The sequence below is a fragment of the Rhinopithecus roxellana genome, chromosome 15, assembly GCF_007565055.1.
Source record: "Rhinopithecus roxellana isolate Shanxi Qingling chromosome 15, ASM756505v1, whole genome shotgun sequence".
Taxonomy (NCBI): domain Eukaryota; kingdom Metazoa; phylum Chordata; class Mammalia; order Primates; family Cercopithecidae; genus Rhinopithecus; species Rhinopithecus roxellana.
Window position 1 is genome coordinate 104211288 of NC_044563.1, and position 16977 is coordinate 104228264.

Here is a 16977-nt window from a genome sequence, read left to right on the forward strand (position 1 = left end):
CATTCATTCATGCATTTAACAAATACTCCATGATTGCTGTTCTAGGTGAATACTACTAAATAAGGAAGACAAGTCTCTACTCCATGGAAATTAACCTTCCACCGAGGTGAGACAGGCAGTAAGAAAATATGCACCTGAGTGTATGAGAAAAAGTAACAAATAGTGATCTGTGCTATGATGAAAATTGAATATGAGTAACTTATTAAATATGACAAAAGGGATACTTTTTGCTAGGTAATCAAAAAGAACTTTCTGAGAAGGTAAAATTTAAAGTGAGCCCAGAATTAAAAGGAAAACCAACTATGCAAAAATCAAAGGATACACATTGCAGGCAGAGGGAATCCTAGTACAAAGGTCCTGAATTGGGAACAAGGCTGAATCTTTTGAGAAACCACGAAAGGCCAATGAGGTTGAACTGAGAAGGTGGAGTAAGAAAAAGTTGAAAAGTGGGAGAAGCAGACAGAGGTCAGGCTGTGTCTTGGAGACCAAAGCAGTTTGCATTTTGTTCTAAAAAGGTATGGAGCTAATAGGGGTGTTTCAACTAAAAAAAATAGCATGAACATATTTATAATTTAAAAATTCAATCTAAATACTCTATAAAGAATGAATTGTGCTAATGCAGTTAACGAAAGTAGGGAAATTAATGGCAGTGTGTTTCAGAGGTTCAAGTTAGAAATGAAGATGACATATAATCTAGAAAGAGACAAAGTAGACGACCAACATTATGTTTTAAAGTTGAATCAGAATAGTGCTGGGCTGCAGGTGAATACAGAAAAAGAAAAGTCAAAGAAGAGTTTAACATTTTTGCCTTGAGCAACTGGTTACGTGGTAGTGGCTTTTATGGAGGTTCAGGGGCCAGTCTGGGGATTTGCTTTCAGTGTGCACAATGCCATTTAATTCGTGTAATCCTCACAATGTCTATTGCACCGTTATCATCATTCCCACTTAAGAAGGTGCAGCTCCGAGAAGGTCAATTTACCAAAGATCAAAGAGTCAGGAATACCAAACCAACCCTCCAGCAGGAGGCATTGTACTCTAAAGCTGGTTTTTGTTTTGCTGGGTCTTACTATTGTAGACTGGGCATTCTTTGTGTGCTTCAGCATTGTTTCAAATTAGAAAGAGGACTAAAACTAAATGTGTGTTTAGTAGTCCTTTGTGTGCAATTTGCAGGGTGGACATGAGCCACACTAGATACCAAAGATGCCTCTTTCCTGACTTGCAGATCGGAGATTCCAAAATGATACACTGCTCTTTTTGTGTACCCTGATATTTTCTAACGTGACCATATGCAGAAGCTAATTTTCTCTTCATTGGTATTTCATGCTCTACAGGATTTTAACTAGGGCGTATTAATTTGAACTATACACGTCTCAGTAGTCAGATAATCAGATTGGAGATCGGTTCCATTCATTTCTAAAGCAATACTAGGGATGTCGATTATTAAAGTCACTTACTTTCTCGTCAAAGTCTTCTCTCCAATTTCCTTTAGGGACAAGGGCAGAAACTTTCTAAAACAATATTCTCATTATTCCCTTTCCTGCTTAAGAGCCTCAAGTTTCTAAGATTTTTTTATTAAAATATATTCAAACTTTTTATTAGGCTTGCAGTGCTCCTCAATTGGGCTAGTTTAACTAAATTCTATAGTGTAAATCCTTTACTTCCATTAAGTCAGTTTTATTATTATTTTGTGCTCCTACTCCTCTGCTTTCATGACCTGCATAAAATTCCAAATCTCTATTTTTTGTTGTTGTTGTTGTTGTTGTTTTTGAGACGGAGTCTAGCTCTGTTGCCTGGCTTGAGTGCAGTGGCACAATCTCGGCTGACTGTAACCTCTGTCTCCCGGTTCAAGCGATTTTCCTGCCTCAGCCTTCTGAGTAGCTGGGATTACAGGCGCCCACCACCATGCCCAGCTACTTTTTGTATTTTTAGTAGAGACGGGGTTTCACCATGTTGGCCAGGATGGTCTCGATCTCTTAACCTTGTGATCTGCCCACCTCGGCCTCCCCAAGTGCTGGGATTACAGGCATCAGCCACAGCGCCTGGCCCCAAATTCTCTTTTTCTTTTTTTTTTTTTTTTTTTTTTTTGAGACGAAGTTTCGCTCTGTTGCCCAGGCTGGAGTGCAATGGTGCTATCTCAGCTCACTACAACATCCACCTCCTGGGTTCAAGCTATTCTCCTGCCTCAGCCTCCCAAGTAGCTGGGATTACAGGCATGCGTCAACACGCCTGGTTAATTTTATATTTTTAGTAGAGATGAGGTTTCTCCATGTTGGTCAGGCTGGTCTTGAACTCCCCACCTCAGGTGATTAGACCACCTCGGCCTCCCCAAGTTCTGGTATTACAGGTGTGAGCCACCATGCCCATCCCCACATTCTCTTCTTAAAGCATTCTCTGATTAGCTATGCCTACATTAATCTCTGGCAATTCTTTATGGCACGTAAATATTGAATGTATTGACTTACACTAGTACCTATATGCATATCTGTGCATTTTTACATTTTTGATATATGTCTATAATTTGTTTTATAGCTCTAAGATGGGAAACTTCTTGAAGACATGGGTAATTTAGCTCTCTTATAATCCTTATTATACTCTCCAGCACATGAGCCCATGTTGGTGGCAGCCACATTGTTTTTGTTGCTTTACTTTGCTAGTACATAGTTCTCTGTAGTCGGAACTTCTCACCTAATGATATGGTAATGTTACCACTAGTAATATATAGTTACAACACTTGTGACAACATTAAAATATCATTAGGTGAGAAGTCCTGACTACAGAGAAACATAAACCCTAAGAATATATTATACATTCTTCCACTGTAAGCCAAATAAGTCTTCTAGAAGAGTGAAAATGCAGAGTCAGATGGGTGTTTTGTTTTGTTTTTTTTTTTCATAAATCTCAACTTCTGAAATTTTAGCATTTTCTAGAAACATTGCAGAGTCAGTGTGTTTAGCCAAACAGCTGCCTGTTAACTTGATAGGTTGATTCACTGGGTTATAGCCATTTAAATGTTGTAGCTTTCCATTACATTTACCTACTGGTTCAGCCCTGGGCATATTTACAAAAAAAAATTTCTTTTCCCTGAAAATCTGCAGAACTGCATACTCCTGCATAAGGGGTAGAGAAAGCTCAAGATGTGCAAGATTGGGTTAAAAATGGGAAAACAAATGATCTATATATCTATATTAGGAAATGTTTATGAAATAAACTTGATTTGAAGATGTGTGTTACCTTTGGTAATGGTGTTATTTAAATCTTTGTTTTGTTTTTTCTCCTGTGTATTCTAGCGTTCTTTAAAACCCAGAGATGTCCAGATAAATTATTTTGCAGTAGAAATCCTTCTTAGCATGACGTGGGATGAGCTGCAGACCTTTCTTATAAGGATATCATGTTGCTTTACCTTAACTTGTTTCCTTCGAACATTCTCGTATTTATAATGGTATAGGAAAATAAAATATAAAATTTTCCCCTTTCTTTGCTATTCACTGAGGAAATAAGGAGAGAGACAGAGAGAGAGAGAGGGAGAAGAAATGAATATGAATGTATCAGGATAGGTTTGGCTGCATATAACCAGAAAAAAAAGAACTGTTTATACTGTAATATATTATTTTACATAATAAGAAGTCAAGAGGAAAAACAGTTACAGGGTTCATTAATTCAGCTGCTTATCACAAATATCAAAGATGTAAGTTCTTTCCATTTTTTCATTTTTTTCTTTCTTGATATATCAGCTTTGTCCTCAGGCTGCCTCCCCTCTTGGCCACAAGATGGCTACAGCAGCTCTAGGCATCTTTTACCCTCAACAATATCTAGAAACAGAACAAAGAATTATGTCTTCCCCATGTTTTTCTTCTTATTAGTGTGTCACATGTTCAGACCTCATTAGTCTCTGAAAGCAGGAATGGTACTATCAATCTTTGCTTAGACAAGCGCTTAGCTAACTATAATCCATAAGACAACCTGCTACTTTTTTGTGTGTGCTCTATGAGCTAAGAATGTTTGTGAATTTTTAAATGGTTAGGAAATAGAATATATATATATATATATTCTTTTTTTAAAAAGTTTAATTATTGGGGGTACATAGTAGGTGTATATATTTATGGGATACATGAGATACTTTGATACAGGCATATAATGCGTAATAATCACATTAGGGTAAATGGGGCACCCATCACCTCAAGCATATATCCTTTGTGTTACAACAATTTTACTATTTTAGTTATTTTAAAATGTACAGTAAATTATTGTTGACTGTCGTCACCTTATTGTGCTATCAAATAGATCTTATTAATCCTGTCTAACCATATTTTTATACCCATTAACCATCTCTCCTTCGCCTCCCCACATCCGACTATGCTTCCCAGTCTCTGATAGCCATCATTCTACTCTCTATCTCCATTAGTCAATTGTTTTACTTTTTAGCTCTCACAAATAAGTAAGAACATATGAAATTTGTCTTTCTGTGCTTGGCTTATTTCACTTAACATAATGACCTCCAGTTCCATCCATGTTGTTGCAAGTGATAGTTTCTCATTCTTTTTTGTAGCTGAATAGAACATCATTGTATATATGTACCACATTTTAAAAATTTATTTGTCTGTTGATGGACACTTAGATTGCTTCCAAATCTTCGATATTATGAATAGTGCTGCAATAAACATGGGAGTGCAGATATTTCTTTCATATATTGATTTCCTTTTTTTGGGGAATATATGCCTAGCAGTGGAACTGCTGGATTGTATTATAGTTCTATTTTTAGTTTTTTGAAGAACTTCCAAAGTGTATTCCATAGTGGTTGTACTAACTTACATTTTGGCCAACAGTGTACAAGGATCCCTTTTCCCCACATCCTCACCAGGATTTATTACTGTTTTTGGATAAAAGCCATTTTAACTTGAGTGAGATGATATCTCATTACAATGTCTATTTAAGTCTTTAATCCATTTTGATTTTTTTATATGACCAGAGATAGAGGTCTAGTTTTCTTCTTCTGCGTATAGACATCCAGTTTTCTCAGCACCATTTATTAAAGAGACTGTTCTTTCTCCAGTGTATGTTTTTGGCACCTTTGTCAAAAATGAGTTCACTGTAGATGTATGGATTTGTTTCTGGGTTCTCTATTATGTTCCATTGGTCTATGTGGCTGCTTTTATGCCAGTACTATGCTGTATTGGTTACTATAGCTCTGTAGTATAATTTGAAGTCAGGTAATATGATTCCTCCAGTTTTGTTCTTTCTGCTCAGGATAGCTTTGGCTATTCTGGGTCTTTTGTGGTCTCATATACATTTTAAGATTTTTTTTTCCATTTCTGTGAAGAATGTCTTTGGTATTTTGACAGGGATTGCATTGAATCTGTAGATTGCTTAGTGTAATATGGACATTTTAATCCTATTGATTCTTCTAATCCATGAGCATGGAATATCTTTCCATTTTTTGTGTGTCTGCTTCAATTTCTTCTTTCATCAATGTTTTATAGTTTTCATTGTAGAGATCTTTCAGTTATTTAATTCCTTGGTATTTTATTGTATTTATAGCTATAGTAAATGGGATTAATTTCTTGATTTCTTTTTTCAGATTGTTGGCTGTTGGCATTTAGAAATGCTACTTATTTTTGTATGTTGATTTTGTATTCCGCAACTTGACTGAATTTATCAGTTCTAACAGTTTTTTGGTAGAGTCCTTAGGGTTTTCCAATATAAGATCGTATCATCTGCAAACAAAGATAATTTGACTTCTTCTTTTCAAAGATGTCCTTTATTTGCCTTGTCTGATTGCTCTAGCTACAATTTCCAAAAATATTATTTTATACTATAAATAGTATTATTGGAGCACAGCAATGCCCATTTATATACCTTTTGTCTATGGCTGCTACAGTGGCATAACTGAGTAGTTGCAACAAGAGATCATATGGCTTACAAAGCCTGAAATAATTACTATCTGGCCCTTAACAGAAAAAGTTTGCCTACTTCTAGCTTAAACGAAATTTATTCACCCTTAAGTACTGGGTCAGCCTCTCCCAAAACAGATAAAACAGTATATATATATGTGTGTATACATATATACACACTTTTTATATAGACATAAAAAGTATATAGACCTATATCTATATATTTTTAAATATATATATTTGTTTTGTTTTGTTTTTGTATGGGAGTAAATGTTTCTATATAAAATTTTCTTAGACAAGAGTAAGGGGCTAGGATGTTTGGGTAGGCAACAAATTTGTGTTTGTGGGGTGGGGGAGGGTGAAGATATTGTTTGAGATTCAATCACATTTTAAATGAATAATACAACTTTAGTATTGTAAAAAGGTAATTCCTGAAATATCACCAATATAACCTGTTGATAAGGCAGAGCTGACTTTATTGATTATGGTGGTGAGGAAAAGAACCACCTCACAAAATTTGGCAGTGTCTGTGAGTGGAACTGTGAGGATTAGGTCAGAATTTATTAAGACTTGGAAGTTTTACTGACATAGGAACAGAAAACTAAATACCACATGTTCTCTCTTATAAGTGGAAACTGAACAATGAGAACGCACGGACACAGGGAGGGTAACAACACACACTGGGGCCTGTTTGGGATGTGGGGGGAGGAAGAGCATCATAAAGAAATAGGTAATGCATGCAGGGTTTAATACATAGGTGATGGGTTGATAGGTATAGCAAACCACCATGGCACACGTTTAACCTATGTAACACCTGCACGTCCTGAACATGTGTCTAGGAACTTAAAATTTAATTTAATTTAATTTTAAAAAAAAGAATTGGAAGTTTGAGTCTAGGAAGGTTTTTCAATGTAGAAACTTGTTTAGGATTATACAAGAATTATGACACAACAATTTAGGATTGAGGAGTCAAAAGATTCAGTAAATCTGAGCACAGATGTCTGTTGAATTTTCCATGAAAGAGTAGATAGAACTTTGGGGGAAGTTCTTATTAGGATCAGTGAAGCCATTTGCTTTGGTGGAAGAGCCCCAGAAGAGGAAAGAGGTGCTAACACAGACAGTGGAACAGCAAAGTCATATTAATGTAGATGGTAAGGCGTGGTTTGGAGTCTTAGGGTCCGGGGTAAGCAGTTTTAGTTCTCCTGTTTAGGGAGGTTTGTTAAGGATAATATGAGGAGGGAAAGAAGGGGTACAGTTGTGGTTAGCTGAATTCATCTTTCTCCCTCCTTGCTTACAAACTAGTTTTAATATCTAGACAAAGCCTATGATGATTTAGCAATGATACTGTGCTAAATAAAGCATTTCCATTAGCTAACTATTTCATATATACTTGTTTCTGTGTCTCTCACTGCACTGGCTCTCAGTGCACTAAAGCATGGGTAGTAAAGGAAGAAAGTCTATTGACAAAGTCAAGATATCCTCTAGGACAAGACTACAAGTATCATAGTTTAATTCAAAACTCACACAAATGCATTTGTAAATAAATGCTGTCAGATGACATTGTAATGGATAGTGCATACTTTTAAATTAATTTTCCTTTGATGTGATAAAAACATCTTATGAAAGAGATGTTGAAGTCTGGCTTTTGATATAAAGCAACATAATTTAGATATTAAAGTAAAAAACCTTTTGTTGATAGTAGTTGATTTAATTCAGGGCATGTACCAAGCATTATTTGCTGTAGGTTATAAATTAGCTTTGAACCAGCTATATAATTCTTTTTTTTTTTTTTTTTTTTTTTTTTTTTTTGAGACGGAGTCTCACTCTGCCGCCCAGGCTGGAGTGCAGTGGCCAGATCTCAGCTCACTGCAAGCTCCGCCTCCCGGGTTCACGCCATTCTCCTGCCTCAGCCTCCGGAGTAGCTGGGACTACAGGCGCCTGCCACCTTGCCCAGCTAGTTTTTTGTATTTTTTTAGTAGAGACGGGGTTTCACCGTGTTAGCCAGGATGGTCTCGATCTCCTGACCTCGTGATCCGCCCGCCTCGGCCTCCCAAAGTGCTGGGATTACAGGCTTGAGCCACCGCGCCCGGCCTGAACCAGCTATAATTCTTAAAGCATTACTTATGACTGATTTATAGAAAATCTCATTAATTGCAATAGCACAAAGACCTTGAAGCAAGAAGTAGAAAATAAAACTCAGTCTGGAGAGTAAGAAATAATAGATGCACATACCTTATAATTAATAGCACTATATCATTGTTGCATGTGTTTTACTGATAGTATGTTCCTGAATATATCAAGTAATCCATACCACAAATTTGAATAAGATATATTATTGTTGCTCCTGCCTTATAAAATAGGAAGAAACTGAGTGTCCCATCACTTTATTTTTAATATGTATTAAATATTTATTATATATTGCTTCTTACGAGCCAGTAACTTTACATACACAGTATTGTGTGACAGTTCTAACCAAAGCCTTTTGAGTAGAAAACAGTGTTGTTCTTTCACAGATGGGGAAAGTAAAGTATAAGGAGATCAAGTGACTTTCTCATTTTTAAGGTCATTGAGGGTCAAAAAGGGATATGATCTCAATAAGTCTCACAGTGGACCCTTTTCTCTTGACCACTGAGCATGGCTGCCTTTATTGCCTCATATTTTAAAAAGAAAAAGGTAGCAAACAGCAGAGTAAGGAATTATCTTCTTTACTTTTGTGCTATTTCCAGTCAACCAGTTATTTCTACCTGTTTTGCCTGAGACCCTAGGATTCTAAGGATGGTTATGCGGTAGGGAATGGGAGAAAGCTTAGAGGAGCTGGACCCTGGGACCCCGACAGTAAAAACATTAATTTGTTTATGTATCAGGGATTTTGCATGCTATGTTATTTTATACCCAATAACCTTAATAACATATGCCTTCTCCCCCTGAAACCTATGTCTGTTTCAGGGAGAGAGGGCATCTGTAAAACTACACTAAATCACTCAAATGATAAATTTTTGATGGTCATTATTACTGGAAATTTGGATAGCTTTCTATTGATAATGGAAACATAAAAGAGTTATTTAAGGCCATATTTAAATTTACAAGGAGGATAACTCTATCTGACTTAGGTTGTGAAAGCTACCAACCACATTGTTGTCATGATATAAACGGGACAGAGGTGTAGTCCTATAAAACCTGTTAACAAGATTGACATGATGAGTCAGGCCTTTTTGTTTAGTCATTGTTTTAAAATTCAGGTTTTATTATTATTTAGCTATAGTGAAGCAACAGACCAGGAGATGGCTGCTGTTTAAAAAGTGATGTTTTACTCACAGCTCACAGGAGAGGGGGCATGACACAGCATGTGGAGGCCACACTGGGAAGCAGCAGGATCAGCCAGTAGGGAGCAGCCAGTGGAAAATGTGGGCAAAAGTCTTTATTGTGGTTTTAGGGGAAGGCAGGGTAAATGGGCTTGTGATTGGCTAGTTTGAATAATTTTGGCAGGCTCTGAGACATAGGGGCTGTCCCTTGTTGCCTGGTAAGTGGTAAGTGGACGTGGGGTGATTAAGGCAGGGAAATGGTGGTCTGAGTGTTAAGAGTCTTGGGAGAAGCTGATAAAGAAGGTGGCTGGGGTTTGACCTTTGGATAGGCTGGTTTGCTTATGAAAGTCATGCTTATAGGCAAGTCCTTGACTACTTCTAGGAATTTGCTAGCCCTGAAAGGGTAGCCTCTCTAGGATCAGCAAGGCCTCAAATGTTAGAACATCAGGAAACACAAAAAATAAAAAGGCGTGATTAATGCATTAGAACATGTGACTACATATATACAAAGGGCTGTGATTAGATATTTGCTTTGTGGTACATTTTTCAATATCTTTTCGTTTTGTGCCTACAGTGTGCCAGGCACTGTGTTGGCAATAGGCTAAGAGGAATCCATCAGACATGGCCCCTGTTCTCACAGAGTCCACAGGCTGATGGAGGAAACCACCCAGAAACAAAGAATCACAGTACCAGATGGCATGAAAAGTCAACCTAGAGCTGCAACAGCTCCAAGGAAGGAAGCAAGTTGGTTGGCCTTAGAAGGCTGGGGGAAAAAATTAGTCACTCAGAATCTATTAGTCAAATATTTTTGCTGTCATAGAGAAGGACACAAAAGCCTCTGAAGCCAGAAAGCAATCGAGGACTTTATTTTTTTTATTTTTTTTTATTTTTTTTTGAGACGGAGTCTGGCTCTGTCTCCCAGTCTGGAGTGCAGTGGCCGGATCTCAGCTCACTGCAAGCTCCGCCTCCCGGGTTTACGCCATTCTCCTGCCTCAGCCTCCGGAGTAGCTGGGACTACAGGCGCCCGCCACCTCGCCCGGCTAGTTTTTTGTATCTTTTTAGTAGAGACGGGGTTTCACCGTGTTAGCCAGGATGGTCTCGATCTCCTGACCTTGTGATCCGCCCGTCTCGGCCTCCCAAAGTGCTGGGATTACAGGCTTGAGCCACCGCGCCCGGCTCGAGGACTTTAAATATCACCTTCTTAAGACTAAGGTTCCTTACAGTGGTTTTGTAAATGTGGGTATATGTTTAAGGATTGCTAATGGCAGCTAGTTTTCCTTAAGAGTGCATCTCCTATTACTGAGGGGAAAAAGCCTCTTCTCCACCTTCTATAGGCTATTTAGTAAATGCAACTATTTCTCACTGGGGGTCTCACCACTAGTGAAAGGATCATGTCCTAAAAAGGAGCCAGCCCTTCTTCCTCAAACCCTCCGGTGGAAAACAAGGAAGTGCTGGCATTGGCTTCTCTCCAAGGCTCACTTGAGCCAACAGGAAGATCTTCCTAATTGCTCTGCTTGCCACTAGTTTCTTCCATTGCTTGTCTCTGCCCCATATTAACCTCACATCATCATTTTTCAAAACAAAGCTGATGATAGTATTCTTTTCTAAAAACAAAACAGGTTGCCTGCACTTTAAAATTGGGACTCTTAAGTTTGACGTAACCAACTCTTAAGAGTCTTTACCGATCTCATTCCAGCTTCCTTTCTCATTCTCGTCCTCAGGCCTTCCATTCTGACAGAGGGCACTTTTTACTGTTCCCTGGATGTACTAGCATTTTTCATGTGTGCTTGCCTTGGTTCAGCTGATCCCTCCGTGCTTAAAATGCCCTTCCTTCCTTTTCTCAGCAGCTTCTACGAAATATAGATCAGATATCCGTCTTCTCTGAAACCTTGGTTTCCCAGCATAGATTAAGTTGCTCTGATGTTAGTGCTCTTGTGCCGGTGTGGACTTCTGTCATAGCAATGAACATATATCATTGTACTTCATCTGTTTGCCTATCTGTCTCACTCTTTAAATTTAAATTCTCCCGAGGTAAGGATTCTGTTCCTCATCCTTATATGCCAACTACTTAGCAAAATATCTGGTTGAGGGAAACAACAGAAAGGACTTAGAACAATGCCTCCCACATTGTCAGAACTCAATAAATGTTACACATGATTGTTTTATAATAAAATATTTTTATATTTATTGTGAATATATTAATATAATTATATTTATTTCAAACTTATATTTTAATATAATTTATTATTAAATGTAATATTTAATATTTAATATTAAAATATTTTAAAATTAAAAATAGTTATAATGAAATTAATATTTCATTATAAATCTAAATCTATAATTATTACCATAATGACTATTATTTATGAATTAATATTTATAATGAAATTAATATTTCATATTAAAATATTATTTTGTATAATCTGTCATGATATGATAATCATATCTAACATTTATTGAGTTCTGACCATGTGGGAGGCATTGTTCTAAGTCCTTTTCCTGTATTAACTCATTTTATCCTCACAACAACCCTATGTGGTGTGTAATATTAATATCTTCATTCCCATTTTGAAGTGGGACAGAAATTAAGCTGCAGAAAGGATAAGTAACTTGCTCAAGGTGACACATAATGGGTCCTACATTAGTACCTTTTTGAATTGAAATGTGGTGACCCCTCTCACTGCCCTCCCTTTTTTTTCTTTCCAAGAGATTCACAGAAGACACACTGTTTATTGAGTTGAGAGACTTGGGAGAAGTTATTACACAGGTGCCCAGTCCACAATAAGCCAGCTGAGTGGGGCGTATACTTGGTAACAACATAAGCTCCTTCAGAAGACTTCCTGTGGCCACAAGAAATGCAGGAGATGAGTTATTTTCCTTCCCAAAAATCTACTCAAAACCAGTAAGAGTAGGGACACAAGACATAATAGTCCTGTTATACTATTTTTTTCTGTAAATAAAAATTATGTTTCATGGGAAAATAGTTAATATGTGGTATGTCTGCTTATAGGCTGCAGTCAGCTATGTTATAATGAGTTGGTATATGAGAATCTCTAGAAGTTTATATATACATGTGCATGTCACTATTTCAGTGCATCTTCACAGGTACCATAAATTAAGTTGCCAGTGCTTATAGCTGAGGTCACCCACAAAGGAAAGGTATTTTAAAGAAATTAGTGAAAAATATTTTGCGTTTACCTTTATTCTCATAGCAACATTTTTATGGAACATCTGAGATCATATTCCCTGGGACCAGTCTAATGAGCATCTGAGCCCTGATTTATACTTACTAAACATGTGACTTCTTGAATGTCACTTCTATGATGATATTTCTTCATTTTGAAAATGAAAAGGATGACAATTCCTACTTCAGAGAAGTGTTGTAAGGATTACGAAGGATCACAACCAGCTTCATGGGCCTACAACCTGTGCAGTTGCAAAGAAACTCACGTTGAGATGGACCCACACTTGGTTTAGTGGTCTTTTGTTACTGATTTGATATTATTAATAATTTTTATAAGGCTTCCTACATTTTTACTTTGCACTGGGAACCACAAATTATGTAATCACTTCTAGACAGGTTTTTTTATGAAGTATATAGCCCATGGTGCTTGGCACATAAAATAACCTTCAATATAATATGTCAGCTATTACTACTTTTGCAAAGGAGCTTTTAGTTTGTTTGATATAGCCCCAAAGTCCTATTTTCTAAACTTTTTCAATCTGCTGTAGGCATTGAAGGTAATGGTGGGGTATATATGTCCTCATGCATTTGGGCCACATTTGATTGGTAAACAACATATTAGTGTCCTCTACCTCATTGATTCCTTACTCTGTGGTTATACAACTCATGGAATGTGGGCTTTGGATGGCTCCTAATTTGGATTAAAGGTACATTTTCCTCTAAATATGAACCACACAGCTTAATAAAGGATATTAGGTTTGTTTTTAATTTGTCTGACAAATAATGGCTTTAGCTGATACACTATATCACTGACATTACTCCAGAAAGACACTTAGAGAAAATCTAATCTAATAATTGTTTTTTGCTTTTATTTTGCAGACTGTTTGAATTCTAGAAGGACCAACACCAGATAAATTATGAATGTTGAACAAGATGACCTTACATCCACAGCAGATAATGATAGGTCCTAGGTTTAACAGGGCCCTATTTGACCCCCTGCTTGTGGTGCTGCTGGCTCTTCAACTTCTTGTGGTGGCTGGTCTGGTGCGGGCTCAGACCTGCCCTTCTGTGTGCTCCTGCAGCAACCAGTTCAGCAAGGTGATTTGTGTTCGGAAAAACCTGCGTGAGGTTCCGGATGGCATCTCCACCAACACACGGCTGCTGAACCTCCATGAGAACCAAATCCAGATCATCAAAGTGAACAGTTTCAAGCACTTGAGGCACTTGGAAATCCTACAGTTGAGTAGGAACCATATCAGAACCATTGAAATTGGGGCTTTCAATGGTCTGGCAAACCTCAACACTCTGGAACTCTTTGACAATCGTCTTACTACCATCCCGAATGGAGCTTTTGTATACTTGTCTAAACTGAAGGAGCTCTGGTTGCGAAATAACCCCATTGAAAGCATCCCTTCTTATGCTTTTAACAGAATTCCTTCTTTACGCCGACTAGACTTAGGGGAATTGAAAAGACTTTCATATATCTCAGAAGGTGCCTTTGAAGGTCTGTCCAACTTGAGGTATTTGAACCTTGCCATGTGCAACCTTCGGGAAATCCCTAACCTCACGCCGCTCATAAAACTAGATGAGCTGGATCTTTCTGGGAATCATTTATCTGCCATCAGGCCTGGCTCTTTCCAGGGTTTGATGCACCTTCAAAAACTGTGGATGATACAGTCCCAGATTCAAGTGATTGAACGGAATGCCTTTGACAACCTTCAGTCACTAGTGGAGATCAACCTGGCACACAATAATCTAACATTACTGCCTCATGACCTCTTCACTCCCTTGCATCATCTAGAGCGGATACATTTACATCACAACCCTTGGAACTGTAACTGTGACATACTGTGGCTCAGTTGGTGGATAAAAGACATGGCCCCCTCCAACACAGCTTGTTGTGCCCGGTGTAACACTCCTCCCAATCTAAAGGGGAGGTACATTGGAGAGCTTGACCAGAATTACTTCACATGCTATGCTCCGGTGATTGTGGAGCCCCCTGCAGACCTCAATGTCACTGAAGGCATGGCAGCTGAGCTGAAATGTCGGGCTTCCACATCCCTGACATCTGTATCTTGGATTACTCCAAATGGAACAGTCATGACACATGGGGCGTACAAAGTGCGGATAGCTGTGCTCAGTGATGGTACGTTAAATTTCACAAATGTAACTGTGCAAGATACAGGCATGTACACATGTATGGTGAGTAATTCCGTTGGGAATACTACTGCTTCAGCCACCCTGAATGTTACTGCAGCAACCACTACTCCTTTCTCCTACTTTTCAACCGTCACAGTAGAGACTATGGAACCGTCTCAGGATGAGGCACGGACCACAGATAACAATGTGGGTCCCACTCCAGTGGTCGACTGGGAGACCACCAATGTGACCACCTCTCTCACGCCACAGAGCACAAGATCGACAGAGAAAACCTTCACCATCCCAGTGACTGATATAAACAGTGGGATCCCAGGAATTGATGAGGTCATGAAGACTACCAAAATCATCATTGGGTGTTTTGTAGCCATCACACTCATGGCTGCAGTGATGCTGGTCATTTTCTACAAGATGAGGAAGCAGCACCATCGGCAAAACCATCACGCCCCAACAAGGACTGTTGAAATCATTAATGTGGATGATGAGATTACGGGAGACACACCCATGGAAAGCCACCTGCCCATGCCTGCTATCGAGCATGAGCACCTAAATCACTATAACTCATACAAATCTCCCTTCAACCACACAACAACAGTTAACACAATAAATTCAATACACAGTTCAGTGCATGAACCGTTATTGATCCGAATGAACTCTAAAGACAATGTACAAGAGACTCAAATCTAAAACATTTACAGAGTTACAAAAAACAAACAATCAAAAAAAAGACAGTTTATTAAAAATGACACAAATGACTGGGCTAAATCTACTGTTTCAAAAAAGTGTCTTTACAAAAAAACAAAAAAGAAAAGAAATTTATTTATTAAAAATTCTATTGTGATCTAAAGCAGACAAAATTATGTGTATTCCTCAGAACCTGTTTTTGCTGCACTTATTCACTATTTTCCCACATCTCGTTCCTCCCTTCCCTGATTGCCATATTTTTCATAGCAGATCTCAATTCCTTAAAGAACTGGTCTAGGAAATTTTGTAAGAATTCTGTTACACTTTGAGATTTTTATGGTGAATTCTAGTGGTGAGATCCAGTCTATTTTGTCTCTCTCTCTTTTTTTAATTTTTTTCTTTTTCCCTCATACCCATATGAAGTAATCCAATGGGGAATGCAATATTAGAAATAGATTTTTAAGAGAGAACAAGGAAAAAAAATGCAAGATCTTATATTTTTCATGTAATGACCTGTTCTGTATTTATGAGGGAGACCATTCTATGGAAAAGAAAAGTAAGCAAACAACAGATTAATTTACATATGAGCATCTATAAAACCCATGACTTTTAAACAACTCTAGAACCAGAATTTGTAGTTAAAAAGCTAAAAATAAGATTATAAATAAAATATTGTTGGTTTTTCTGTACCGGGACACAACTCATTTGTAGTATGGCTCAAATGTGAGAAACTTGAAGGTAATTAGACTTTCTGCTTTCTAAGAAAGAAAATACTACAGTATTCTTTAGTCACAAAACCAGTCTCTACGGGGTCCTGTTTGACTAGTTGACTTGAGTTTTAGATCTATGTTTAAGGATGCTGTGGTATTTTTTCCTTCTCATTAGGCTTACACTTTGTAGAATGCTCAGGTTCAAAAATAATGATTTTGTGAAGTAAATTTAATTCTACTTGAAGGAAAGTTTCAGTATAATTTATTTACTGTCTCCTAAACATAATTTCATTGGTCAGATGAACTATAACCGCAAAACATGAAAGTATTCTAAATCATCTAGAGCTGAAAAAGAATATTTGGTGATGAGTATTAGCAAATTCAGTTCAATTCAATGATAATGATTAAAGATCTACTGTGTGCAAAATACAGATTTTAGTATTGTGGGTGCACAGTTGACAAGATCTGGTTCCTGCTCTTGCCTTATTCCCAATCTATATAAAAATGATTAAAGAAATCATCTCAGTTCGTTACTGGTTGCCAGCTCTAATTTTACTGTTAGGTAAAAGGCTGTGAATCAGAACCTTAACTTTCAAAATATTAGATTATTAGATTATTATTATAGAAAGCTCTTGGATTTCTGGTTTCTTCCATCTTTCTGGAAGAGGTGATTATCTTTTTCTAAATGCAAACTGCAGAGCTATAAGAAGTGTGGGTTTAGATTTGCTCTGAAGGATGAATACATACCAGGAGAGGGCAATGCTAAATCAGTGGTAATTAATTAATGGTATTTTTTAAGGAGCTGGGGGCATTTTGGCTAAGAGACCATACACTAGTTTCCAAGTAAAAAGGGAACTTTCTGTTTATTGCACCTTGGCATTCTCCTGATATTTTCATATATTATGTATATGACTTCTATCTTTATGTGAAACAAGTGAATATATACAGATCTTATTATTGGCCTTGAAACTTGCTACCTTGGTGGTGAAACAAGGACTGACCAAGCTGAAGAAAACTTCAGCTCCTAATGGCTAAGAAGCTTGGATACTCAC

General features: G+C 37.6%; 1 protein-coding gene across 4 annotated transcripts in view; it reads left to right on the forward strand.

Moving 5' to 3' along the window:
- LRRC4C (leucine rich repeat containing 4C) overlaps positions 1–15388 on the forward strand; it is a 1344784-nt gene extending 1329396 nt beyond the window's left edge. For 3 of the 4 annotated variants that reach the window (XM_030918791.1, XM_010376638.2, XM_010376637.2), the window contains one exon: positions 13254–15388. In XM_030918791.1, coding sequence (XP_030774651.1) covers positions 13296–15218 — 1923 coding nt within the window. In that variant the 5' untranslated portion in view covers positions 13254–13295 and the 3' untranslated portion in view covers positions 15219–15388. The remainder of the gene's footprint in view (positions 1–13253) is intronic. The other variant, XM_030918790.1, reaches the window with a different exon arrangement.
- Positions 15389–16977: the final 1589 nt, after the last annotated feature.